The sequence below is a fragment of the Gambusia affinis genome, linkage group LG16 (genome assembly GCF_019740435.1).
Source record: "Gambusia affinis linkage group LG16, SWU_Gaff_1.0, whole genome shotgun sequence".
Taxonomy (NCBI): Eukaryota; Metazoa; Chordata; class Actinopteri; order Cyprinodontiformes; family Poeciliidae; genus Gambusia; species Gambusia affinis.
The window spans coordinates 11,773,799-11,801,633 of NC_057883.1; the positions used below are offsets into that span (position 1 = coordinate 11,773,799).

The following is a 27,835-nucleotide window of genomic DNA, read 5'->3' on the forward strand; positions in this document are numbered from 1 at the left end:
GTTTCATGAACAGGAACTGAACATTGCATGTTTAATATAAAAATGGAAACAGCTCAATGTCGTAACTGAACTAAATCTTGTAAATAAAAGTACACAGTCAACTAAAACAGCCAATTAACGTTAGTTATGAAAGGCCACAAGGAGCTTAAAAGAGAACAAAATAGGATATAAGAATGAAAGAGGCACTAAGAGAAAGTGTTGCCCAGTTATAACTTTTGACATGTTTATCTTCTCTGTGCTGAATCACGCGGAATTCATAACATTAAAAATAAAGAGTGTCCTTGAGGAAGATTCAAAGTTTCTCCAGAGAAAGCACTGAAACACAGAGAGCCAACAGCTTTTCATTTTATATATATAGTCTAAAAATAAAACATCCAAACAGTGGAATAACAGCAAAACACACTTAAAATGTCCACCAAATGTTGGTCTCTTCTGTCACACGGGCGACTGACAGAGTCCCTCAGCTGCAGCTGATCGCTCGTGTTCCTGCTGAACCTCCCTGACTGCCAAAATGCGAGTGAGCATGCTCTGGAGGGTGGAGGCGTCCAGCGGCTGGGAAGAGTACCAGTAGGAGCTGCTGATGACAGATGCAGGAGTTATTATATTATAATAGTAATAATATAATATTATATAAAAAAAAACACTTTCTTTTAAACCGTCTGGGAACATTTCACCAACTGCTTCTCAATCCGTTGTATGCTAGACGACATTTCTCAACTGACTAAAGCTATTTTTACATTTTTAAGCATGTCTGAGAGTCTAAAAAGTTTTAGCGAGTGATGCATGATTTCTGTTTTTCCTGGGGAATAAACGTGATGTAACACAGTGCTTCTTTTTTGTCTACTCTTCAAAATAGTAAAGACAATGCTACATTAGATCAAAAAAAGGTAGAAGTTAGAGAAATACTTCTCTCCCAGGGTTTGGCATCAGAGGAGCCTTCACATTTGTGTTTAGTTTCTTGTCTGCAGAGCTGCATAAAAGACAATTTCCTCACCCTGACCTGCATGTGTGGACATTCCTTTGAGGCCGGAGGTAAAACACGCTGCTTTGATTCTTCACAGACTCTGGGCTGTAGGAGGTCAAGACGACAAACCTAAGATGTATTGACTTTAAACAGAACCATGTGTGCCTGTGTGCCTGTGTGGGGACTCACCATCTAGAGAGGTAGAACTCGTAGAGTCGGACGGGACACTGCAGGGGGTTGGCTGCGTTTTCCCACATCTCTCCGTTGCTCCCTACCTGATGCTCTGGAAACAAGATGAGGTATGACACATTTTAAAATACATACAAAGTTATTTCGTTTTGTTCCAAGCACGCAAAACTTTCTCTCTGTAAAAGTACCGTAGGCTCACTAGTCTTTCTAAAGGATATTTTTTGGGCATCGTAACACACCGATCCCGTCCCTTGAACCAAAACCTGCAATATGTCGGAGGTGTGAAGAACATGACTGAAAACGAGCAGGACAGAGTATCTAAAGGTTAAATCCCCAGGAAAACTAATCCAACCAAGGCCTGAGACAGGACTGTGTAGACAGTTAATCATCTACTGGACAGCAAGTTTTTAGCTAACAGAGGAAAATTATAAATATATCTGTCAAAATCTATTGGGAACTATTGATCATGACCAGTTTAAAAATTCATTTTCCCTCCACTTCACTTGTGAACCATTACCTGGTGTTGGTATATCATTTTAAATCTCAATTAAATACAGTAAAGTTTTTGAATGAGACAAAGGTTTAGGGTTCATGAATACTTTCGGAAAGCTCTTTGACTGTCCACCCTTCCTCATTGACAGGTTCACATCAAAAACAACAGAATGATGGAGGAGAGCAGGAGTAGGTACTTATTTTATCCTGCACACATGCTGTGTTTGAAGCTACACTCTGGCTGATGTTCTTGACCTCTCACAAAGGTAATATGTTGTAACATGTAAAGGGGGAGGTACTTTTTAGAGCTGCAGTGAGTTAATATAAAGGACTGGATTAGTTTCAGCTATAAGGAATAATTTGAAAAAGCCACAAAAAGTTGCTTTTCGAGGCGCCACCTTTCTGCTCAGAGCCAGATGTCCCTGTGCTGCTTCTCTCGTACTGGAGGTAAACATTTCTGGCTGTGCCTTGGGGTTTGAAGCACCGGGTGAAGTTGGAGAAAGACAGACGTTGGTGCTCTGCCAGCGTGGTGAGGTGGAGGTGCTTGGTGCAGAAGAAGAGCAGCGTGTTGAGCAGCACTATGGGTGAGTAGGCGCCCAGCTGCTTGCACTCCCACAGGTAAGACTCCTCGATGCGAGAGGGAACGATCCCACCTGAGGGAGGAGATGGGAATGTTGGGAAAATCAGGGAAAACTTGAGTTGTGATTGAGTTAAGATGGCCAACTGAGAGCTTGACTTCAGTGATGTACCACTTGGTTGCAGCTCTGGCTTCCAAAGTTGAAGCATCCCGCTGAGCTCGCTGCCAAACTGACTGTAAACCTCGTCTGTGAAAATGTTTTCTATCCGCCCCCGCAGGAACAGATGCTGTTCACAGAGAAGACAAACTAGATCAGAAATCTCTGAATAAACCAAACTGGAGAACCAGTGTGATGTTTGTGCACCTGTTGGATTCCCAGACAGAGGTAGAAGATGCTGTCCGGTCTGTAGGGCTCTCCGTTCGGCCGCCGGACCTCTCTGATGAAGCGGGTCAGAGCGAAGCCCAGCTCAGCGGAGCTGCACTGAACGATGTCCTCTTTGAAAACTACTCGACTGGCTGTGGAGGCGAAAGAATGCAATGTTTATGGGAGCAGGTTGAAGAAATTCAAGGAAACAAACGACAACGTTGCCTCACATTCTGTTGGCTGCTTGTTGCTCTGTTGGATCCAGCTGGTCCAGGCTTTGACCCCGTACAGATGGTTCAGCTTGGAGGAGGCAGGTGTTCCTGAAACACTTCGATCAGCAGAACCAGTTCGCCTTCGACCCTGGATGGACAGATGGTGAGAGCTGTAGTTCAAAACAACCCTCTGAAATAATGAAATGCATCTCAGAATGATGAGCCCACTTAAAATATTAACAAATAACAAAAATTAGAAAAATACCCTACAGTTCTACTCAAATAAAGCATTTAAAGCACATTTTTCTACTTTCACCAACTTGTGAAATCATTTAATAATTAGTACACTAAATATACTGAATAATCTGTATTTAACAGTAAATACAGGCTATTTGAAGCACAAGTTTTGACTTCTGCTACATTTACTTAGTTTGCAAAAGTAAAACAAGATTTTTTTGTTGCTTTTAGTACTGTCTGCCCAAAAAATCAAATCAAGGATGTTGAATAAAGGTTGTATAATGAGAAATCATCAATATTTCAATATTTATATATAACACAAGAAGCTCAACAGAGAAGGGACTATATAAATTATTTTAGTGAACACTGCAGAAATATTTAATCCTGACCAACTACATTTTTGCAAAATCTAGCATCAGCTCTGCTTGTTGCACATCTTTGCTCTTTGTGATTCATAAAGCAAGTAGTAATAGTGCTAAGTACTAAATAACAAAAAATAATTACTGGCTGAAGTATATATTGTCACTATATTTGTATATTATCCTCAGAAGCACAATTGCAAATCTATGCTTCTGAGAAAACTATAAGGATTAGCTATAATCACTAATACTACTTAAAACCGTCTAATTTTCCTGTACTTTTTTAATTTTTTAAAAAAATACTTTAACTTTTGAGTTTTGTCCTGGTCTCATTTGACTTGAGCTTCTCTTATCTTTAAATTTTACAACGCTGGTCTGTCAGAAAGTGTTGTACCCGTTTCCTGCCGTAGGAACCTTCTCTGCGTCTCTTAACTCCTCGTTGTTGAACAGACGAGCTCTGATTCAACAATTCTGTCAAAACAAATAAAAAAAAAAAAAACCTCTCAGCGTCGGTGTTTTCATAGCTGAATCAGTTATATGTCTTACAACCATAAATGACAGCGCACCAGGCTGGAGGTCAGCTTCCAGATCCATCACAGGAGAGGAGGGAGGCTGATCCTTGCTTCTGCTGCTGATGCTGCTGGGAGGATGATTGATGACAGCTGTACCCGTCTCTGGTTGGTCATCCGTCTCATGATCTGGTGCTTCTGTGCTTCTCTCTGAGCTTTCAGTCTGAAGCAGGTCAGTCTGAGCTGCTATCTCTTCATTTTGCTTTGTGGGACTGACGACTTCAGTCTTAACATCTCCAGAACGAGAGGAACTGCACCGATCTACAGCAAAGAACACACAAACCCAAAAAGCAGGAGAAAGAAGATTTTAGTCCTGAACCTAAATCACAACTGAAACTTCTTCCTGGTTTTATATAGTGACAAAACTGCTCATAGTTTAGAGTTTCCTTACAGATAGCCACATTTTTTTTTTTTTTTATTAAAGCTGACTTTTTTACTCATCTTCTCTCCTTGTTGCTCACATCACTGGGAATTCATGTAGTGAAAGCTGAGTTAGCAAAACAAAAGAAGAAATTTTAGGAGTAATAAAGTACCTCAGGTTATCTTTCAGCTAACTGTCTAAAGCATGCCTGTCTTGCCAATAAGTTAAACCTATTTACCTCCCTGGAGTTCACTTAATAATATTTGCATAATAAAGGCATTAAAGTATAAAGTTTTTATATTTTATTTATTTATTTCATTATAGCAGAGGCCCGTGGGTCGATTCCTGGTTTCCTGCAACTTTGTTGACTAAATGAAAATATTAGGAGACGAGGCGGTTTTGATTTTATTTTGAGAGAGGCTTTGGTTCAATTGTATTTTTGCTTTATTTTAAGATGTCCGGATTAAAGGATTAATTGAAAAAGGCACAATTTAAATCCTCCTGACGATCATGTCTGATTCCAATAGGGATTTTTTTTCTTCTGAAATCGTTACCTATACTGGAAGAATTTTTTTTTTCTTTTTCTTCCTCCTCTTCATCAATCTTCTCCATCTGGACAGCTGCATCCTTCACATCCTTGGTCTGAGGCTTGACAACAATCGGCACTGGAATCTGGAAAACAGGAAACTTCCAGTTCCAACGACTCCCAGTGTAACCAGTTATTCCCATTTCATACAAAGTGAACTGGCACATACCGGCAGGGGTACCACCATGGCAACAGGCGTGTGCTGGGAGTACATGTTCATAGGCACTGGGACGAAGACTGGTACTGGTACTGGAACGATGAACACCTTCATGTTTTCCTCCTTGTCTACAGCGGAGACGATAAAGAGTAAAGGGAGAAAGAGGAAGGTTAGAGTTTCTTGTGTTGATTGATTTAATCTTAACCTAAAATAAACACTTGCAACACAACAATATTATAAGGAACAGTAACCAAATTCACCGATCTATGATTTTTTTATGGTTGCAAAATACAAAAGAATGAAACAACAAAAAGCTGGAGGTTGTAGGTCCCTGATCTATCAGATAAAAACTCTGATTCTAATGCAATATGGATAAAAGCTACAAGAGCAGCCTTAATTAATTTTAATTAATTGTTACAGTAAAACTTTGGAGTCAAGCCATGAAACTGGTCAACGAGACAAAGTAGTTACAATTTGTGTGCCAATCGAAATCATCACAAGAAACTGATGCAATATAATTTTTTTTAGGTCCAGGGCCAGTTTCAGATCCTTCTTTAAAAAACCAATCCTTTTACATATTGTTTAAAACGCTGCAAAGCAGTTTTTTCTATTTTAAACCAAACGGATATAAATATTTCTCTATTTTGTATTATTCTTTTGACCAATAAAGCTTTATGAAATTATATTTTTTATAAACTTAAGATGGTACTACTCTATTTTAGATTATTACATATTGTTGCACACCATTGGCGGCTTTTTATTTCTACATAGCTCAAGTTCCCGTCAATAAACCAAAGTGCAATTCTAATATTTAGCCAGCAGATGTCGACATTTATACACGTACCTGCTGCGCAACATCCAGAAATTTCTGTAGGTCAGAGATTCTAAAAGTAAAACTAACCTTTGACTATTTGATGATTGCATGCTTTATGCCACAACATAACTGAGAATAACAAATATCTTCTGTGGATCATCCAACGAGTGTAATCGGATAAAAAACAGAGGACTAAGAAGTCTTTTTTTTTTTTTTTCAAAAACCATTTATTGAGATTTTAACAAGACCACTTACTTAAAATTCACTTGGTAAAAATTCTAATCAGACAAAGATTTAATGTCCAAAGTAAAATTTACAGCTGTAAAACAAAGCTGGAATCGACTCTGATGCATCAGTGGTGAAGTGTTGCAAGGACTTCACTGTAACTTCAACAGTCTTAGTGTAACAACAGAAACAGACCAGCAGAACAGGTGATTCAAAATTAGATACAAATTGATACAAAAGTTCACACTGCTTGCTTCCAGCTCAAGTCACATTATCTTGGCAACAGTGTTTTATTCTGATTTAAACGCTCAATGTGATGTTTAAAGACATCTAGTGGATTCATTCATAACTGAACAGATAATGATGGATTAAAAAGCTTGCATCCACAAATTCATAAATGTCATTTTCTCTAAAAGTTCACCATAAATTAGTGTTTTAATGAAAGGAAACCAAGTTAACACTGAAATATCACTTCGAAAATAAACATGGCACAAAGCAAATGAGGTGAAAAAAAAAGAAAACGACTAATAAAAAGATGAACAGTTTTGGACTTGTTCTTCAGAGGAAATGATTAAATAAAAAAAATCATACTGTAAAAGGATGAAATGGGATGAGTAAAAGTTGACAATGCACTGTGACTTTGATGACATGTTGATGTATTCCGACACATATATTAATGAGGTAATAGTTTATTAGATCTTACAGTAGGCTCTGAGAATCCGAGAAGCCCTTCAAGTATTTCATCCTCAACCACTGAAAGCAACATTAACACCAAAGAAGACCTTTTGTACTACAGCAAATTATAGAAATCCCGTCCAAGCCGAGTGGAAACTAAATACTGCAAACTTCAGATAATATACAGGGTTCCTACATGACTTCAAATACAAATAAATACAAATGTTGGGATTTTGTGAACTCTTGACATAGTTTCAGGTTTATTGGCAGTGTGCAGTAAAAGAACAAAGGTTTCAAAGCTGTGTGGAAAAATCTATTTCTTTAATTGAGCCACAGCAATATTTGACTGACAAAGCTGAACAAATGTTCCTGTGTACTTATTTTCAGCAGATATCTTAAAACCCCCCAACTATATGAATGTAAATTATTTATCTAGAGACCAATTTTTATCTTGAGGAAATGACTTCTGGAGTTTCAAAACATGTCATATCGAGATAAAACCTGAAGTGTTTGGTACTGGTTAAAAGTTTGATTAGTTCGCTGTCTTAAGATGAGAGCTCAAGATAATTATGTTCAGCTGATAAGTTCTTTATATCAGAATATAATGTTGAGCTCATTCATATGAATAATTTTAATATAAATAAAACCCCTAGCTTGTTTTGTAGCGACAAAATCTTAATTAGGTCATCATTATTCACATCATGCAAGTTTCTAAGATATGACTGCCCCCAAAATTTACAAGACAAAATAGTTCAGCTGGATTATTATTTTATTATTGGTGTATTTATTTGTTCTCATTACATTATCTAGAAATATCTAAACACTTGCAGACAAAAGTTTCAGTGACTGGCGATAAGACCTGAAGGTCATTTTATGCTTTTTGATATTATCTTTAAATGACATAATCTAAACCTTCAATGGTGAATGATTTAGAAATGTAATCTCAAGATATTGAGAGGCTTCTTATATAGTAATAATTGTTCAATTAGGACATCAACCTAGATCTCAAGATTGTTTTGTTGCAGCAAAATTGTCATAAAATCATCTTGAAATAAAAGCTTTTGCTGCAAAAAGTTTCTTTTCCTCATTACCTCAAGATATGAACTTTATCTTTACAATAGGTCAATATTTTGATCAGGATTATTTCTGTTGCACCAGCATTTTGTTTTAATGTCATTATTTCAAGATAAGCAGATCTCAAGTTCAATTTCAGTTTCAGTTTGCCATGCAAAGGGTTTTATTATATGTTCCCAAAATAGCACGATCTTGAAACATTTGCAGCAAAATGTTTCATTACCTTAGTTAACTTGAGTTGAGGTCTCTGACTGTTTTGTTGTATCTTTATCTCAAATTCAGTTCCCAAACTTTCAGACAAATACAGCCAGTCTCATACTTAAGATAACATGACTGAACCTTTATTATTATTATTATTAAATAACATCTCACTATCTCGACACATCAAACCACCAACTTTGGAGATATTTGATTATTATCTTGCTTATTCATGTTGAAAATAATCATCACAAACCAATGATTTTTCCCCCCCTTAATTATACCCAAGAGTTGTGACAATAATGAATAAAAAATAACTACTTTTTTGAGGTGCAATCCCCATGTTATATGAAATTGAGAATCAATAAACAACAAGCCTATGATGCTGAGACAAATCCTACCAAAATGATTTAAAGTAGTTCACATCCATTAATGACTTCAAAACTTCCATTATGTGTGATCAGTTTAATGATTACTCTACTTTTTATGAGTAAATTTGTTGGGCAAAGTCAGATTTTTATGAGACAGTATATGGTGAGGAGTCTGTAAACACTTTTCTTTTTTCCCCACAAAATGTCTACAATTTTATTTTGTCCACATCAATCAAGGTTTTAAATTCCAATCTATACGTTTAAACATTGTAGGAACCCCGTAATTACAAAGAAAATACAAGATCAGTTTTTCAATTTAGTGACAGACGCTCCCAGCATGGTTTGGGATTAGCACAGACTGCGTAGTGTGAGACGAACAGGAAGATTTAAAGCTGCAGTTTGTTTTTTTGTCTGTGTCTGCAGCCAGAGATGGGAGATGGCTTCTCAAAACAGCAGATCAGGAAGCTGGAGAGAGAAAAACCAAGTGACAAACTCGACCCTGGAAGGAAGTCAACATGTACTTCAACAACTAAAGACAGCATATAAAAACATTAAACTGCATCAGTAAGCATGAAAACAGGTTTATTGGTATGAATTAAAGTGGTTCTGTTACTCGAGAGGCTCACCTGGTGCTTCGTAGTTAAGTTTTGTGTGGTAAAGTTCAAAACAAGGCACAGGACAGAGGCTGGGCTCCTCAGTACAAGTCTTACAGTAAAACGGTGTCTGTCTCTTCATTGTGTCACACTCTACTGCAGACTCCACATCCTTCTCTTCCTCCTCGTTTTTCTCCTCGCTGACAGAAATTTCCTGCTCCTTCCCTGGCTCATCATCACCATCCTCCATCTTTCGCTTCTTCTGTCCAGCCTCTCCTTCATCCAGCTTCCTCTTCCTCCTCTGGGAGCACACCTTGCAGCTGGAATCCGTCTCTTTTCTACCCAGGAAATGGCGCCCGGTTAGTCGAGCTGGCGGGAGGTTGCTCGGCTCAGTTTCCTCTTGGATTTTCGGAGACCGCGGCGGCGATCTGGAGGGTTGGTCGGACTGCGAGGAGCTATCTAGCAGAGCTGGTGCAATTGTTAAGAAAACTATTTAAATGAATCCCAGAAGAAGAACATTCAATAAAACATCTAAGATGTGACAAAAGCTTGTTTTTGGGAGGTTAGTCCAGATGATTCTCAATAACCAAAAAAACTTCTTTAAAATTTTAAACAAGTTTTTACACAGCAGTCAGAATGATCTGAGTGTAGAGAGTCAAGAAGGAAGTTGAGGAAAAAAATACATTTAATTGAATTTACTTTAAACTGTAATACATTTTTAACACAAAAGTATAAATTTCATATTTGTATATTGTAATCCTCACTGAGATCCCTGACTGCTGTATAGAGCAAGAAGAATATTGACTGCTAAGAACTACTCTGCAAAATCTCACTTCAGGTGAAAAAAATGAGAATGTTTAGTTTGTAAATTTCTCAACATAAACAATCTAAACATTTCATATTAGACCTACTACATACCCACAATGTAAAATGAGTGTAAAGCTGAATGTTCATTCAGAATAAAGTGCAGGACTTCTTTCTTTGGTGACTGTTCAAAAGCCACTTTTAGACGTGAAACAGCAGAAATTCATCCTCTCATATATTCCATTACATTCCTCATGGTACCATATTGACATGTAAAAGCGTTAACATTGGCATGTTTCATTTGCTAGCTGCACAAGAACATAAATAAAATAAAAGGTAGTCACTAAAGTCCTCAGGAGTGCGTTAGGCTCCTTTGCAGCAAGCCTAAAACAGTGGAAGGTGTTTCATGTAGTTACCTTCTGGTTCAGGGGAAGGTGAAGGCAGCTGGCACATGATTTCCTGGTCCATGGTGAAAGGTCGGCACAGAACAGATTTGTTTTTCATCTGACGGCGACGGGGCGTGGGCGCTCGCATGGCATCAGTCTGAGTACTGGCCTGCGGGCGTCACAGATTTGATCTGATTATTTCCTATAAATATGTTTTCTCTAATCAGGTAAATAACAGTTAGAATCTCTACAGTAAATAATCTCATGAGTATTTCTTTGAGAAAAATAATGACTTTCGTGCGTTTCATTATCTGTTCACGATCTATAAGTAAATACAGTGATAATACTGTGCTTAGCACTGATTATATTTAATAACTATAAAATTATTCAGCAATAAAGGCCAACGATGACAGTGACCATTCATTTCCTGTATATTCCATCTGAGATGATTCTGGCGGTAGTGATTGTGGTTGTGACGATTTGAAACAAGCATTAAAGACAATATGTGGAGTCTTACAGCCACAGAGTATATAAAAGAGCAGCAAACATCTGGAGAATATGTGATAAATAAATGTTTTCCATGCATAGACTACAGTACAGCATCTCATTCTCTCTGCATTCAAGGAACCAGAGGAGACAAAACTGTTCAAAAATAAAAACAATGAAATGCAAGAAAAAAAAAGGGACAAAAATCCTTTTTAAAATCTTGTTTAAATTATATTTTAACATATATTCAGTTTGAACTGTATTTTAAAAAGAATTGTCCATACATGATCAAGGTTCTTTCCATCGACGCTGGAGGTTGGAAGCTCTCCTGCAAAATCGGGATAAAAACAAAATGAGAAACAGAACAAAATCTGTAATAAAACAGCTATAACAGACGGCCTAAATGAGTTCAAAAGCCTGTGTGTGGAAGGGAAAAACAGGACTGAAAATGGGATCAAAACAAATAAAACCAGTTTAACAAAATAGAACAATAAAGAATGAACTAGAAAATATTTTAAGAAATTTAAACGGGGCCTGCTAACGTGAGCCTGTCAGTTGGAACCCGGCGCTCTGATGCTAAAAATTTGCATCAATGCTACAGTAAGCTACAATGTACTCAATAGCATGTGCAGAGTCACAAGCATGTCGAGTAACATGGACTTACTCCACCCAGTATGTGAAAATTAGTGTATAAGCTAAAATTAGCCAGAAATGCTAATGTTAGCCTAAATGCTGCCAGTGGCATGTGGGGCATCACTAGCATGTTTTACATTGATATATTCCTCCATGTCAGTGTGCTAAACATGATTAATAAATTAACAAACACAACTAAAAAGCTTATTTTAGGGCAAAAACTAATGTTTGTACCAATGTTAATGCACTGCCTTCACTTGGTTACCAGAAAACCGCTCATCTCTTAGCAACAAATATTGTTATTATTCAAAAAACATAAGATTTCCTCTGTTCTTTTGAAATACTACTTCTCTTACACTAAGAATTGTGCAGCTGGTGAATCTTGCAGAAAGGTGAAAATGTTTTTTTTGTTGTCATTATTGGTAAATATATTATAAAATAGACATTCAATACAAAAGTAAGTCTCATTTATACTTCGTGGCAGTTCGTTACCAGAAAAAAAAACGCTAATCTTTTAACGCCAAATTAATAACATGTAATGTTGTCTATAAAACATAAGTTGTTTTTCAGTACTGCTTATCTGCTTAGAAACAAGAAATTTACAATTGGTAAATTTTGCAAATGTAAAAATCAGATGTTTACTTTGTGGCACTTGGTTACCAGAAAAATGCGCTCATCTCTTAGCAACAGATTAACAACAAACATTGTTATTGTTCAAAAAACATAAGATTTCCTCTGCTCTTTTGAAACACCACTTATGATATCTAAGAATTCTTCAGTTGGTGAATTTTGCATAAAAGTGAAAATGCTTTTTAGTCACTGGTGGTAAACATATTATAACGCAGACATTCAACACAAAAGTAAAAATCCTATTTATACTTCGTGGCAGTTCGTTACCAGAAAAAGACGCTCATTTCTTAATAGTAAATAAATAAAAAGTAATACTGTTCATAAAACATAATTTCTTTTGAAATACTGCTTATCTGCTTAGACCCAAGAAATTTAGAGTTAAAAGTAAAAATCAGATGTTTACTTTGTGGCAGGTGGTTACCAGAAAACTTGCTTGTCTCTTAGCAACAGACTAACAACAAATATTATTATTGTTAAAAAAAAAAATTAAGATGTGATGCTCTTATTTTGACAGCCTAAAGTTATTGTCTGTTTAGCAGCATCAAGTTCTATGAGTGATGGGGAACTTACTTTCTTTGCTCTTCTGCCATCTTATCTATATCATGAGAAGGTGGTGACACTGTAGTTCTAAAACTCTGCTCTGCCCTCTTCTGTACTAACTGAGTGTTCCGCCATCTTTGTAGTTCTCTACGTCTCTGCTCTCCTCAGTGTTCTGTTGCCATGGTAATTAATCCTCTCTGAAAACTGTCGTGTGTGAGTAAAACACAGAGGAGCAAACAAAATTCCATCTGTTTTGCATCTAAATGACACAAAACAATGTCAGTTAGAATTTGCTTGGATTTGAATTTGGCTTGTTTTTCGCTACTTACGTCACCATGGTTACTTGAAATGCCAACAAAAGTAATAGCACCCATCACACAGTCGAGCTATGCATTTTGAAATATATATTGTGAGGGAGCACGCAGCAGTATGTGCTGCATTAATGGAAAAAGGAAGCAGTTATTTTGAGGTGTAGAATAATAGGTGCGTTCCATGCATTGCATGGAGGCATTTAAGTGCCTTGCTTTGCTCTCCTATGCATTGCTATAGCAGGCCCCAAAAATACTTTATAAAGGGGAAGAACAAAAAAGAAAAAAAAAAAAAGTATAAACATAGTAAAATGCTGCAGAAGAACAAGGCTTATGTAATTTTCTAGCAATAAAAGTAAAGCTGAATTAAGAGTTTCAACATGTTTTCTGGACTAGCTACACAAACTTAAGATGCAGAAAATTGATACAAATAAAGTAAAAAAAAATGGACTTAAAAAATTTCAGGATGTAAGTGGTAGAAACTAACCGGTCAGCGCTGTACCTGCCGACCCGCTGGGCTGGGAGGCTGAGCCGTTGGCTAAAGAGACAACATCTGCGATGACAGGATTCATCTTCGAGGGGTGATGAGGCTGCGCTGGAGCTGGACAAACGTTTAAATTGAAAGATTGTCTTACTGAAGCAACAGACAACTGGATAAGAAACTTTGATTTTAAATAATAACTTGTTACCGGATGGCAGTGGTGGGGCAGAGGCCATGCCGTTGCTGGTGTGCTGGCTCGCCTCAAAATGAAGGCAGCAGTACTGCAGCAGGCAGGCCATGTTGCAGAAGTTGCAGACTGAACCCTGGCACTGCAGTTTCTCGCTCATGTAGCCCTGCTTCCTGCAGTTGTCGCACCGACCCATCTGGGCAGAGGAACAATGGGGGAATAAAACATCCGATTTGATCACACTGGGATATAAACCGAGGGGAGCCAACAGACCATGACCCAGAGCTCCAGAGATGTCTGCCAAATCTACACATGCTCTGTGGAGGAAGTCAGTTCATGCTTTTCAGATCTGATGTATAACTACAAAAAAGGTCAAATTCTCACTCAAAGCATACAAATTTATTTATTTTTTTAATTAATCTTTCCAGCGCCGCAGAAATACCTGAAAATGATCCAAATATGAAGAACAGAATAGTAATAACCTTATTTGTTCTGTTTCACTGTGAAAAACATGAATATGACAGACGGCAAAGTTTATAAATGACACACATTTTCTTCCAAATAGAGTACTATTACCAATTACCATTAATTATCATAATTAAAAAACTATTAACATTGTATACATTATTCTAGACAACATTACATTTATGATCAGATTGGACTGTGTACATGACTTTAAACTGTTGCAAGGATTAAGATTAATAGCATATTTGTATATCTGGAAATGAATTCAACCAGTTTTTTCTGTTAATTGCCCTAAGAATACATTTCTTGTGAATTTATGTGATATAAATAAAATGATTATGTGTAAGTGATAAAGCTCCAGAAATAGACAAAACAAAAAAATAGAAAAAAAATGACCAAATTGAATCCTCGTGCTGCTTGCTGTAAAGGGTCTGACCTTCCTTCCTGTTCCTGCAGATAAGGGTTCTTATTCAGAATATTTACATGCGAGTATGAAGTTTTTACTGAAATCTCCAAGGGAGAAATAACAGTTTTGTTTATACACTCTAATCAGAGGAGGAGGAGAAGAAATCAACCTAAAAAGATAATATTGATTTCTTACCTCAATATTTTCATATTTTTTTACATCCTTCATGTTCCTGAAAGGTAAATTATCCACAACGGATTACAGGAGATTCTACTTCTATAAGACAAGTTTTTGTTTCCTTTTTCTGGGCATGAGCTACTACAATTTTTTTTTGTCATTTGCTGTATGAACACATTCTTGTGGGACATCTGTCCTGTACTTACTCCATAGTAGAGCACCGTGTACTGGGACATGCAGTGAGGTTTGCAGAACTCCTCGATCTTCCCTCCATAGTGACTGAGCATCATCTTCTGGCCAAGGCCACAGCAGTAGGAGCAAGGGCGCAGGGCGCGTTCCTGTTTGAAGAACTGCTTACAGTCTGGGGGGAAAGGAGGAAACGGCGTATTTACAGGATTAACAATCCTAAACTTGTCAATGAATCTGTTAAACCTGCCGCAGCTGACTTGACTTCAGGATTCACTTTGATCACTTTAGATCAAAATTTTACACTTTTCCAGTTTCAAACCTTCAGAGTTTTCCGTATCTCTAAACACCATATTACAGTATAAACAAACAGTTTCAGGCAGATCTTTTTACTGACAACTTTGTAAAAATGTAAACTTGCAAAAGCCAGAGATTATAAGGAAGGAGGAGGAATGTATTGATTTTGTCCTTAATTGATCTGTGCATTTATTGTCTTATTTATTGTGATTTTTTTCTGATAGGAACTTTGATTAATTGTCTTGATAAATTTGAATTAATGATAAAAACAACATCTACAATCATACTGGCAGTTTTTTAAGACTATTTTCCCACATTTGGTACACAAGAGCATAGATAAATGTTGGTAAATTTGACTTTGCATCATAGGAAATTAAGAAACGCTTTTAGTTAGTATTAGTAATATTTGCCGTGATAGTTGCAAAGTTCCCTAATATAAGACGCTAAAACACAGATCAAAATCAGCCACAAAATTCTGATTGGTAAAACTCTGCTCTACATTTTATATTATAAATATTTTCCAGTGTTTCTTATTTTAGGATGTTTAGTGAAGTACATTTTTTGCATTAGCAGAAAATAAAACATTATATTTTAACTTACATTCACTGCAAAAGAACACGTCCTGCTGACTGGAGCTGGTGACTTCATAAAGGACCTTTTCTTCTTTACAGTAGTCGCACACAGAGAGGACATTTTTCTGGGTGTTAAACTGATCACGGCACGATTTACTGCATAACAACAAAATGCGACCCTGGAGGCAGACAAAAAAACCGACATGAGAGGCATGAATGTTTGTCAGCAGGGTTTCGCAGACTGATAGAACAAAGTTAAGAGAGTGACTCAAATTTCCCACCTGGTGGGTGATTAGCAGCGGCTTGTTGCTGAACTGTTTGCTGCACTGACAGCAGGTCAGAGCGATGGCATCACTCAGCCCGTCCTCCAGCGGCTTGACAGGCTGCTCAAGGGGTGATCTGGAATGGGCTTGTCCAGGAAGAGTAGGAGTGGACACGGCTGAATGAGGAGGCACTAGAGGGGGTACCGACGTGTAACTGGGGTGGTGTCCTGGGTATGGGACTGAAGATGAGTAATCCTGAGGAATGGGGGGGACAGAGGTGGCCCCAGTCACCCCATTGGCTGTGGTGGAGGTTCCAGGCTTCGGAGCATCCTTAATGGGAAGGTCCCTGAGAGACGAGGTTCCATTGGTAAGATCAGGCTGAGATGTGGGAGGAGATTTCTGCAAAATAATTGAACAAAAGAATTCATAAGGAAGAACATAATTAAATATGATCTATATATAGGGATGCAAGTTATCAGTGAATGAGTTATTGATCAACTAACGATTAATTGATAAGTGGCCATTTTCTTAAAAACTTGAGTTTTCTCTTGTATCAATAGAATTTTTCCATAAAATGAAGGGCTAAATTTTTCACTTGTTGAGTGTTTCTATTTCTAAACAGAACCACATAAAGTCCAGTTTCCATCCCACTGTGTTGGGACCGTTTCTCTTTCCTGCTCTGGGATCCCTCCACCATCTTTGTTTCTGCATCAACTGGCTACAGTTAAGGATGACCAGTGTCGCCCTCTGCTGGATGGCGGGCAAACTACAACACTAAAAGAAGGTTTAGCAGCCTTGATTAGTTAATCAATTGGAACTAATTTCAATCTAATAAACCATTATTCAACAATTAATCATAGGTCGATTGAATTCTACATATTTAAATTATTTAATAACTGCATATACGGTTGATGTTTTACCCTGAATATGGTCACACAGGCTAAGGAACAGAAGCTGCGAATGGTGCCATCCACCATGGCGAGATGATACTGAGGAACCGCAGAAACTTTACACAGGCCGCAGGGGAATGGAGTACCTACAAAAACATGAATTAAACGATCATATTTTAATGCTGAGCCTTCAGATTCAGTCTGCAGGACCAAACTAACAATGCTCCGTCCATGGCATCGTACCTGTGAGGCTGTGGTTGGGTGGCCGACTCTGTTCCACACATGTTGGAGAGCAGTACAGTTGAACCTTACCCTTGTGGTCACGCTCCATGATGGTAGAGGACACCACTGTGGTCTTATGACAGTTGGCACACTCTGTTGTCTTTCTGCAACTCTGCAGAAATAAATTGTTGCTCACAATTTTTCAGGGAGTCCTGATCATAAAATTTCTGTCTCTACCAACTTTATTTGAGAAATACAGAAATTCAACCTAAAACTGCAATAGAAAGGGAAACACCTACTTCAGTTATTGTAACATACCTGTTTAAAGGTGCCAATACAGGTGGAACTACAGAAGTTGAGCTGAGACTTTTCAATGGTCAGCATGTGACAGGAACCCGACTTGCTGCTGCAGTAAAGCCCACAGCCTTCGCAGCAGTTCAAGGCAAGCTGGCGCTGTTTGCGCCAAGTTAAGAAACAGTTGTCGCTGCAGAGTCTGTGCAGTTTTCCTTGATAGGTGACTTCATGCTCAATCTGCTGCAGAAATAATGATCAAAAACATCAAAAGAGCTCGAGCTAAAAGGGACAAAAACAACGGCAAATTTAGACTTTTGAGTCTAAATTTGCCATTACTGGTAGATTGCATGGATTACACAATCCATGCAACAAACCTTTATTAAAGATGACTTGCATCATAGTCAAATGTAAAGGTTTTTACATGCCTCTTAACAGAAAAGAAAAAAAAAGAAAAAAGGAAATAAAACACTATGCCTTATTGGTGGATTTGCAGATGCAACAGAAGGGTTTTTCAACTGGACGCTCCACTGGTTTTTCAGGTGGCTTCTCAGGCTTCCTCTCAGGTCGTTTATCGATTATTAATTTTTCGCCTTGTTTCTTCTTGTGTCTGTATACAGACAGACAGAACTGGCCACAAAAGTGCATGAATGTGCTGTTTTCTGCTGGGACTGTGACCATGTCCCTTGGCTGAAGGATCTCCCTGCAAACAGAGTAGTAGGCAGGATAAATGCAGATCATTGGTTCTCCAATGCGACACAGCTCTCAGGTGACACCAAGTTTACTTCTAATTGGTTGAGAAACGCTTCATGAGAAACCCTCAGAGAGGGACAACTGGATTTCAATTCCAAATAAATCTCAGATCCTGAGAAAAGTTCAGAAATGTCCTGATTGTTCTTTTTATGCTTCACCTATTATTGGTAACAAATGAAGATTTATAAGTTTACATGATTTCATGACTGGCACCTTCAAAGTGACTACATATGGTAGCTAAAAAAAAGTAATGAAAAGCCTTGATGCGTTGCAGCCGACAGGAAGTTCTACCTGTTGCACTGGAAACACGCGCGACCCTTTGTGATTGGTGGAAGATGGCCCGTCAGACAGACTGTGGAGCAGAAGAGCTGAGTTGAGCCCTTTCTTTGGAAAGCTGTTTGGCCTTTCAGCAAAACCTAGAAAATATTAAGACAGCATGACATAAGCACCCATCTCCTCCAAATCTACAAAACAGACCATAAATAAAGAAAAAGCAGCGATGTAACAAAATCTATCACCTAAAGTATAAACCCTGGCAAGCTTTACCTTGGCGCAGCCGCTGCAGCGAACACTCCCAGGTACCGCAGGTGGAGGAGGGCGCGGAGGGAATGCGGTCAAAGTGGGTATTGGAGTCGGGATTGAAACTACTGGTCTAACTGGGAGGGAAGCCACGGCCTGCAGGACGGCTCCTCTGCTGGGGATTAAAATATGCGTCGTGGTCGGGGCCGCAACAGCTGGAGGCACTTGGATTAATAAAAAGGAGGGGGGGAGGGGGGATCAATTTTTTAAAACTAAATATGTGATCGTTTATTATTAATAACCAGTGAGTCTGACTATTGGTTCTGAATGAATTTTTGTTTTTAAAATTTAACTAAGAACTGTTGATCTAAGAAAAGAACAGAAATAATGCAGAAAGAAGACAAATTTCAAATTAAAGAGCTAGACAATAAATTACGCATTTCAAATTAGCCACAGGTGACTGAAATATTTTCAGAAATACAAGAATGAATGCAAGAGTCAAAGTCACTTGTGCTGAAAAAGTACAGCGGAAAAAAAAAACCTTCTAGCCTCCACTTGTAAATTTTCAATGTAGCTTTAGTGGTTTATGTAGAAGCTTTGACAGGCTAAAGAGTATATTCAATTCCTGTTTAAATTTTTTTGAAATTCAAGAAAAAAGGAGTCAATTAGAGGCTGGATGTTCACATAAAACTGTCTGACTTATAAAATAAGAACTGTTTAAGAAGCATCACTTTTATTGAACCATTTCTTCATTCCCACCTGTGACAGCTGCAAATATGCAGCAATATCACAGCAACACAAGGACAAACTGTGACACTAACAGAAAGAGAGGCGATGCTCCCCAGAGCCCTTGCACCAAACTGCTGCCCAATAAACTCACAAGATAGACACGCCATCACATAAAACATGGTAAAAAAAATACAGCATGGCTAAGGTATGCCACAAAAAGATAAATAGTGTAACAAAAGCTTTAGTCTTAGTTTGATTGGGGTCTTAATGAGAACAATTTATTTTACCACCTTTTTCTTCAAGACTTGTCTTTTTGAATAATCAGCCCCGTTATTTTTAAAGTAAATAGTAAAGACACTCACTGGTAGAAGACGTGAAAGTGTTTCCTCCTCCTACAGAGAAGACAGAGCTGATCCTCAGCTCTTCCTGAAAACATCAAGACAAAAACAAAGCAACATCTTCATACTCTTACTTGGTTTTATGCATCAGGACATGGAAAATGAAATGCAACGCCATTCAAGAATGAACAAACAATTCAATAGTGAGCAAGACCCGCAGAAAACCTGCAGCTAGTTTAGCTTTACATAATAACATCGATCTACCTCTTGCTCCAGCTCCTCTTTGATTTGCTTAGTTGAATTCTGAGGAAGCAAAGCAGCATCATAGCCTTCATCAATCGGCTCGTCCTTAATGTTTATCCTGGGAGACGGCGGAGGATTACGATCCTCCCCTTGATTGTTCCCTGACATCTGGGAAAAAATAAAATAAAACAGCTTTTATGGATATCTGGCGCCCATTTGAAATTTAAATTACTTCAAGTTTTGTTTAAACCCTGACCTCTTCCTGTTGGCTGTCTTCCGTCTCCTCTGTCTGGTTCAGGCCCCCACCAGCTGGCAATAAGGAGAGAATGTGTGTAAACAAGGAGAGATGATGGCACACCATTATCTCACCATAACTAGCAACATAAGAGAAGCCCACAGGCAATAACTGACTCCCTCCGTATGTTCCACTGAGCGATTATGTTAGCACATAATCGCTCAGTGGAACAAAGCAAAATAACTTTTTTTACTTGGTTTTAAGCTCATTGTTTGTGTCAAGATGACTTTTCCAAACTCAAATTTCCAGAGCTTTTTGGCCCATTTTCTAAAGTTTAAATACTAAAGCCCACCTCATATCTTTATGGAAGGGATATAGTGTTTATATTTTGATGAGAAAGCACCAAAACCAGAGACAGGAAGGAGATGAGTAGGATTCACTTAGTGAAGTGAATCTGCATGGCAGTATTGATGATACACAGACGGACGGACATATGACTAGATAAGGGGTGCCAATTATTAAAAAAACCCCAAAAAAAACAACTTCTGTTTTGATTAACTTTTGAAGAAAATTGCTGACTGAAAATCATTCATATCCAGCTCATTATTCACCAATGAATCTTTTATTTATGTTATAGCTGCTGGTAAGCTTTTAGTGTATTTTAACAATCAATTTTAAGCAATGAGCTCAGAGTCTATGAGGCTGCAAGGCCTCCTATCCATTACCTTAATCTTTAGATCCCTCTACAGATTCAAGCCACGGTTTTGAACCAACTGGGCTTCTTCAAAACATTAAGATCGCTTTCAATTTGCATATGCAAAAAGACTTCTTCAGATCTGAATCTGTCAGTAGGGAGAGCACTTTTGAGCTTAAATGTGTCAATGGATGCACGTGGATAGATGGACAAATGGCTAAACAAGCAAATTCAAGGATGGATCCTATATTTATAAAATAAGAGAGTGAATAAAGTCTGTAGAAACAAATAGTTTTTCCGCACTCTAATTTCCAGACATGAAGAGTACTTTAGTAGTTTGTATAATGTTCCAGAGTGTTGGGGCATTGTATTTAACAGACTGGTGATCAATCTCCTTCTTAGGAGATTTACCTTTGTCGTGCTCCGGGGTGTTATCCTGGGAGGAGTGGGAGGTGTTGGCAGACTCTGTGCTCCCCTCATTCTCTTGCTCCTCCTCTTCAGCTTCAGGTTTTTGGTCAAAGGGGTTGCTCTGAGACGCACTGTTCTCCTGACCAAGCTGACTTATTTTGCTGGCCTTACCCACATCAACATCTTCTAGGGAGCCCATCGGCAGGGCATAGTGCCAGTCCTCCTCGTCCTCCTCCTCGGGCCCATAAGAGGGAAGACCATCCAGTGCATCATCAAAGGCTGCTCCACCACTCCCTCCGCCTCCTCTTTCGCTCCTCACCATATTAAATGAGGACAGTTTTTCAGAAGAGGATGAAGTGAGGGGAGGAAAACTTGTCTCTCCCGTCCCCTCATCCGTCTTTTTCTCTTGTCTGCTTGAGTTGCTATCTTCTTCAAGCGGCTGGTTTTCCCCTTGTTCTAAAGTTTCATCCAGTCCCTTTGATTCTGGCTGACCGCCACTCTTGGAGGAACTCACAGAGCCTCTGGAGGAGTCGGCGAACTCTCCCAGCCCCATCACTTCATCGAACATTCGGGACATCTCCTCGTCGCGCTGAACGGAAAAAAAAAAATCCACCAGGAAAGAATCCCCTTAAGTTTTTCAATATGACTGATAAGCACTTAGGAATTGTGAACTCGTGCACTAACAAGGTTTCCTCCAAATTGATACTCAGATACTTTTTTCATCTGAATTATGTTAATAAACTACTGCTGACTGGCTAAAAAAACCTATAAAGTGGTGTCTCCACTTTAGTTCATCATTTCATCAGAGAAAAGGCACTGTGTTCAATCTTATCTAATCCTAACAGGGTCATTGAATGTTTGGAGGAGTCAATACAGGACTTTTAGACCTGACACACTGTACCAAGCATTAAGCATAATGGTGAGATATAATGGGGCTGTACCATTGAGGTATTAGCCTAGTGCACAAAGTGGGTATAACTACATCACAACCATAACTTCATCTCAAATAAGCAGCTAGATGGTACCAATCAAAACTGGTTTTGCAATGCTTAAAACCTTTACTTTAACCAAATTGATGATTTATGGACCACTTTTAAAAAGCCAGACAATGACAGAACAAATCTCCAGCTAGAATTATGCTACAAGTTTGTTTATAACTACAAATAGGATGTGGTAAAGGTGTAACTTCATAAAGGTAACCCTAATACGTGGGTGCCTTTATGTACATTTCTGACCCTCTACGCGTGGGTACCTCCCTAGTATTACATGGATCCAGGCCTAGTATAGTCCAGTTGTGTGCAAGAGGCGTGTCACCAACTCTTTAATACCAAGTAGTTAATCGCCATTTAATTTATTTTCAGATGCATAAATAGTCTCAAACGTACAACATTTGCTTAGGATAATTTAAAAAGACGGTGGAAATGTTACGGCTTCAGAAGTCACTGCGGTGAATTTGAAAAAACTGACTAAAATCTGCTATTTTTATTGTTCACAGCAGTCCTTGGTCGTGTTTTGTAAGAAATTGAGGCAACTGCAACGCAAGCTTAAATTTATGGGTTAATACAAGACCTAAAGGTGTACAGAAATACCAGCTAAACGCGGTGAATGTTTGCGTTTTCTATTTTTTCCCCCTGAAACAAAATGCTAAGCAGGGCTATGTAGCTAGCTAACCGATGCTAGCCAAAAATGAGCACCTCTCTACCGGAAGCTGAACCTAAACTACAAAGGTTAAAATGAAGCTGCGCTAACTAATACGTTTAGCTGTACCTGTCTGTTGTGACCACTTATCATTTTATTTTCATACCTTTAAACGTTTAAGTCGAAATTCCTCCGACTCCGCCATGTTTTAATTATGCTGCAGCGTTTCCAGATGCCCACCTCCTCTTTATCTCCTCCTCCTCCGCCTTAATGGTGCTACAAGACAGACCAACAACAAATATGATGCATTTAATCAAGGTTAGCTGCTAATTTAGTTCTACAAATAATACACGCAACTATTAAACCCCGAGTGTTTTATTTAGTGACATTTTCAGAAAATACACAACTACTTTTAACATCAAAAAAGCTTTACCGTAACTCCCAGACTAAGTGCTCCCTTTCTGGTTTTCTATTCCTAGCGATGTAGTAAATGGTATTTTGTAATCAAAGCATTAAAAAGGCTTTCAGTGTTTCCTGATTCCCTTCTCCAGACCTCCCTTAAATGCCAACACTCGCTTATAACTAACTTGCTGAATTAGAAGTTAGTCGATTTTCCGACGTACCTCAAATGCAACTTGATGCTATGCTGCATTCGGGTTTTTCCTTTCTAGCTATTTCTAGGAAGTTTGTGGATTTAAAACTTTCCTTTTTGATAAAGCTTATACGGATTATCCTATAATATCTCTGCTGGAGGACAAGCTGACCTGTTCTTCACCCTGATACTTTATTCTTCTACTACTCTCGAATTAGCATTATTTGCTGTTATTTTAAATGTTAACTTTATGTTTTCTCAGTTTCACTCTTCTCCCCACCTGGTCTGGTGTATTTGGCTGTGGTACCTACCTAAAGAGGAGCATTTGCTGGGATAATGCTGCTAACCACTAAATGTTCTTCCCCTGCTATTGAATTGTTCTGCAAAATGCATTCAGATGCCTTGCTATAAATTGAAATGTTCAATTCATAGCAATGATAACTATAATAGATCTGCTGTTCAGCAGAGGGCGAGCTCCACCAATCTATTTGTGTCGTCATTTTTAATATGTAAAAAGCCCGACTAAAATTGTTACAAATATTTGTAATTATCATTAATTAATTTTAATATAATTATCAAATCTGTTTTAACAATCAAATGTTTAACAAATGTTGGTGCACACATATTACGTAGCACTTGGTAGTCGGTGTTATTTGCCAGTTAGAAATGTGAATACCAGAAGTTGCTCGAGCTAGATTAGTCCGTTTTCCTGGATTAGTGGTGGAAAGAAACTCTAGGGTGTCATAGTTCTGTGCTGAACGATCGGAACCTTTAACCGGGAACTAAACAAGGTTCAGGAAGCATATCGTTGCAGGAGTTCAACTGACATTTGTTGTCATCGGCCCTTCTTGCTGTCATATTGTAAATATTTCACAGGACGTAGGGCGGAAAGGTGCGGATGAATGGCAATGATGGCAGTGAGAGCGGCGGCCTCGGTTGCGGGAACCCCGGCGTCTATGTCCCGCTTCAGGGGAGCGCTGGTGGCGGCTGTGCTGGGAGACTGCGTCGGTGGAGAGTTTGAAGGAGCGGAGGAGGTTCCAATGGAGACCGTACTGCAGCACCTAAGCGGCCTGGAAGATGAAACTAAAGGAACAGGTGAGTCAGTTAATGCGTTTAAAGATTATGTTTGGGAAAATTGGGCTCAAGAGGCATTTTGTTTCCAGCAGCTTGTCACAATTTTTGTCTTTGAATCGCACAGCTTTAACTAGAGAAACATGACTTCATAATGCTGTTTATTTGCTGTACATAGTTTTTTTAGGCTCTGCCTTTTTTAATGTTCAATTTCCTCATGTCATTGACACTGATCTGTGGTCAATTTGATTATTTTGAATCTGTAGACACATCACTAAATAGCATGCATTTTGCTGCATTTTAATCTTTAAAATGAGCAACAAATGCTGGATCGATTAATGTATTTATCAGTTGATTCTCAGTTACTTTCAGAACCACTATCTACTGCTTCTGCTGCTGCCTTTAAAGGACTAGCAATTGATTCATGGACCCTTACACAATCGTCCCACTTTTATATGTTTTAAATCTTCAAAGAGATACTCTGAATAATTTAAAATGTGAATGTTACCACAATTGGTGTTGGTCAGGAAAAGCCTGATCATTGTGTTCCTAGTTTTCAATAATTTCTGCTCATCTCAGGTTTTCAAGAAGTTGACTCCAAAGTTGAGAAGCCTAGCTTTTTGCTATAGTATCTCACAAATCCTAGTAAAATACATTGTTTGTACTTTTGACATCAGAAATTTTTAAAAACCTTTAGGAGCATACCATATTTTTGAAGTTTCTGACCCTTCTGTGTCATTTTGAGCTTCAGTTAGTTCAGATTTTTACTTTTGCATGTATTATTAAAAAAATTCCATGTTTTTTGTGCGTTAGGGAGCCTGTAACTCTTGAATAGAAGTGCTTCAAATATTGAGCCTTGAGCAGTCCCATATACAATCTATTTTTACTCAGATTTATCACAACCAAATGACACAAAGTAATTGCAGACCTTCCATTAACATACCACAGTTTCCTATCTATTTTATGAATCGGTATTTTATTATGATCTTTTGTAATACAATAATATATGTTTTTGATGCTTAGATAATCTAATCTGGAGTGTAGGGAGTAAATTTAGCTAGAACTGCATGTCCTGATGAGGGGCAACATGTTTAATCTGAGTTCTGTGTTTTAAAGGCGTCCTTGAATACAGTGATGACACTGCGATGACACGTTGTGTGGTCCAGTCTCTTCTGAACCGGTCTGGTTACGATGAGCAGGACTTGGCCCGCAGGTAGACTGATACCAACATCAGCATCCCTGGTTATTTTAAGTCTAATATCAGAAAATTTTAACCTGTATTTTTCACACTTGTAGGTTTGCGAAGGAGTACAGTGCCTCCCCCGGCCGAGGTTATGGTTCTGGAGTGATCCAGGTGTTGAAGAAACTTGCCTCCCCCCAGCTTGTTGACGTTTACCAGCCAGCAAGGGATCAGTTTAGCGGTCGGGGGTCGTTTGGAAATGGCGGAGCAATGAGAGCAGCCCCCTTCGCACTGGCTTTTCCTAATTTGCCTGATGTTAAACGGGTCAGCGGTGACCTTGTGTTGTTTAAAAACAGCAAACTCCCCAATGTAAATGTGAGGTTGATCATCATGCCACAGTTTATTTTTCTTTGCAGTTTGCCCGTCTTGGTGCCATGCTGACACACTCCTGCTCTCTGGGTTACAACGGAGCTGTCCTGCAAGCATTGGCTGTTCATCTGTCCCTCCAGGGGGCGCTCAGCCTGCCTCAGCAGTTCATAAGTAGGCTGATAACAGAGATGGAAGAAGTGGAGGGTGAGGAAGAGGCTCTTCGTGATGCCAGAATGTGAGTTCCTAATGAATAAAACTTTTAAGAGCTCCTGCAGAAAAAAAATATATTTTTTTGATTTTTGTCAAAAAATCCAAAACTCCAAAGGTAGTCTCTCTTCAGTTTTCTGAACGTCTTTATGTCTTTTCAGTCTAAAAGAAGCAGAAAAACCATTCTGTGAGCGTCTCCACAGAGTCAGAGACTTGATGAACAGAAATAAAGTGAGCATAGAGGAAGTCATCTCTGAACTCGGTCAGTAAACCTCCCCACTTTGTCGTTTACATTCATATGATAACTTCTATCTGTGTGTATTATATATTTTTTTCTTGTAAATTAAATAATCATCCAGGGATTATATTAGATCCCTGCTTTGGGATTCGGATCAAGCACAGAAACCAGGTCCTGATGTTCTTAGATGGATGGAAAGTACAACTAGCTGAAAAAAAAAGTGGTATAATTGAGTAATATGATCAATTATTTAAATCAGGAATGGCTTAAAAGAAACGTAAATCTCTTTATGAATGAAATGTGCTCAATTTCAAAGATGCAAAACCAATCATTTAAATTATGGGCATAAAAGAGCTAGAACCTCTGAACAATAAACCTTTTCTGAACTGTACTCACACATTTTATTTGATTCTATTTAACTTTTCTACTTTCATTTACCGTTTCTTGGAGGTTTAATTTTTTTTTTCTGACATTTTTAATATATTTTCTTATCTATACATTTATTATTTTTTACTATGCAGGTATGCATTTATTTGTTTTTGCCATCAGTTTACATTCTAATTTGTTATACAACACAGTTTTAGCATATAAATATTTTTTTATTGTGCTCTGTTCAGCTGCAGTGTATTAATTAAAGTGGTGGCTGTGAGCAGGATTGGTTTAATTCGTTTTATTTGTGAAGAATTGATTTTTAACTTTTTTTCCCCCCACTGCTTTACGTCCAGGAAACGGTATTGCAGCGCTACACTCTGTCCCCACTGCCATCTTCTGCGTCCTCCACTGCCTTCAGCCACGGGACTACATTCCAGAGAACTACGGAGGCCTGGAGAGGACAATAGCATACAGTTTGGCCCTGGGAGGTGACACAGACACCATAGCCTGCATGGCCGGGGCCATCGCTGGGGCCCACTACGGAGTCGAGGCCGTTCCTCAGAGGTGGATGAGGTGCTGTGAGGGGGCGGAGGACGCTGACATGAATGCAGAAAGGCTTCATGCGCTTTACCACCAAACGTTACAAGAGGGCAGAAGTGAGACAGAGAGCTGTGAGGACAAATCTGAGTCAAACGGGACTGAGAAGTAAAATGACTGATGTCATCAAAGATGATTTCACTGTGTTTGGATCCAGCCAGTGTTAAGAACTGCTAAGTTGGTGTAGAGAAGTGCTTGTTTTTAAAACTGTCCACTTGTGGTTTGTCAAGTGACTGAAGATAAAGGTGAGCAAGGTCAAGTAGAAAGGGGAAATCCATATCGTAAGCTCACTTGTTTTATGCTGAATAATTTTTTGTCACTACAAATTGTCCATCAATGTTTTTTCTCCTTTAGACAATTAGTAAACCTTTTAAAACCCTAAATCTTTGAGTGTTTGATTTGAGCCAACTA

The 27,835-nt window shown here is 38.5% G+C and overlaps 2 protein-coding genes across 3 annotated transcripts; one reads left to right on the forward strand and one right to left on the reverse strand.

Moving 5' to 3' along the window:
- Positions 1-23,096, reverse strand: si:ch211-266o15.1 (zinc finger MYM-type protein 4). The gene is given in 30 exon segments (XM_044143232.1): positions 1-577; positions 995-1,069; positions 1,154-1,247; positions 2,044-2,324; positions 2,326-2,380; positions 2,383-2,509; positions 2,587-2,738; positions 2,817-2,946; positions 3,789-3,865; positions 3,961-4,224; positions 4,879-4,996; positions 5,080-5,195; positions 10,238-10,376; positions 10,978-11,021; positions 13,292-13,405; positions 13,494-13,668; positions 14,727-14,881; positions 15,604-15,754; positions 15,857-16,237; positions 16,759-16,874; positions 16,972-17,122; positions 17,269-17,481; positions 17,719-17,944; positions 18,286-18,410; positions 18,541-18,737; positions 19,605-19,668; positions 19,845-19,991; positions 20,080-20,132; positions 21,164-21,749; positions 22,965-23,096. Coding segments are annotated over 30 exon segments (4,707 nt in total). The 5' UTR covers positions 23,004-23,096; the 3' UTR covers positions 1-435.
- Positions 23,038-27,828, forward strand: adprs (ADP-ribosylserine hydrolase). Of its 2 annotated transcripts, none has more exons than XM_044143235.1 (7): positions 23,038-23,116; positions 24,267-24,485; positions 25,578-25,674; positions 25,758-25,965; positions 26,058-26,245; positions 26,379-26,479; positions 27,181-27,828. In XM_044143235.1, exons 2-7 carry the CDS (start codon positions 24,293-24,295, stop codon positions 27,534-27,536), a joined length of 1,143 nt encoding a protein of 380 aa, XP_043999170.1. In that variant the 5' UTR covers positions 23,038-23,116; positions 24,267-24,292; the 3' UTR covers positions 27,537-27,828. The 2 variants fall into 2 exon arrangements, with proteins under 2 accessions (XP_043999170.1, XP_043999169.1); XM_044143234.1 differs by lacking the exon at positions 23,038-23,116 and adding an exon at positions 24,059-24,181.
- The last annotated feature ends 7 nt before the right edge of the window (positions 27,829-27,835 follow it).

Excerpts from the sequence above, each read along its gene's own strand:
- adprs (XM_044143235.1), top strand. The coding sequence starts at position 24,293 with ATGGCAATGATGGCAGTGAGAGCGGCGGCCTCGGTTGCGGGAACCCCG. Across the intron at positions 25,966-26,057 it reads ATTTGCCTGATGTTAAACGG|TTTGCCCGTCTTGGTGCCAT; the intron begins GTCAGCGGTGAC and ends TTTTCTTTGCAG. Across the intron at positions 26,480-27,180 it reads GGAAGTCATCTCTGAACTCG|GAAACGGTATTGCAGCGCTA; the intron begins GTCAGTAAACCT and ends CTTTACGTCCAG.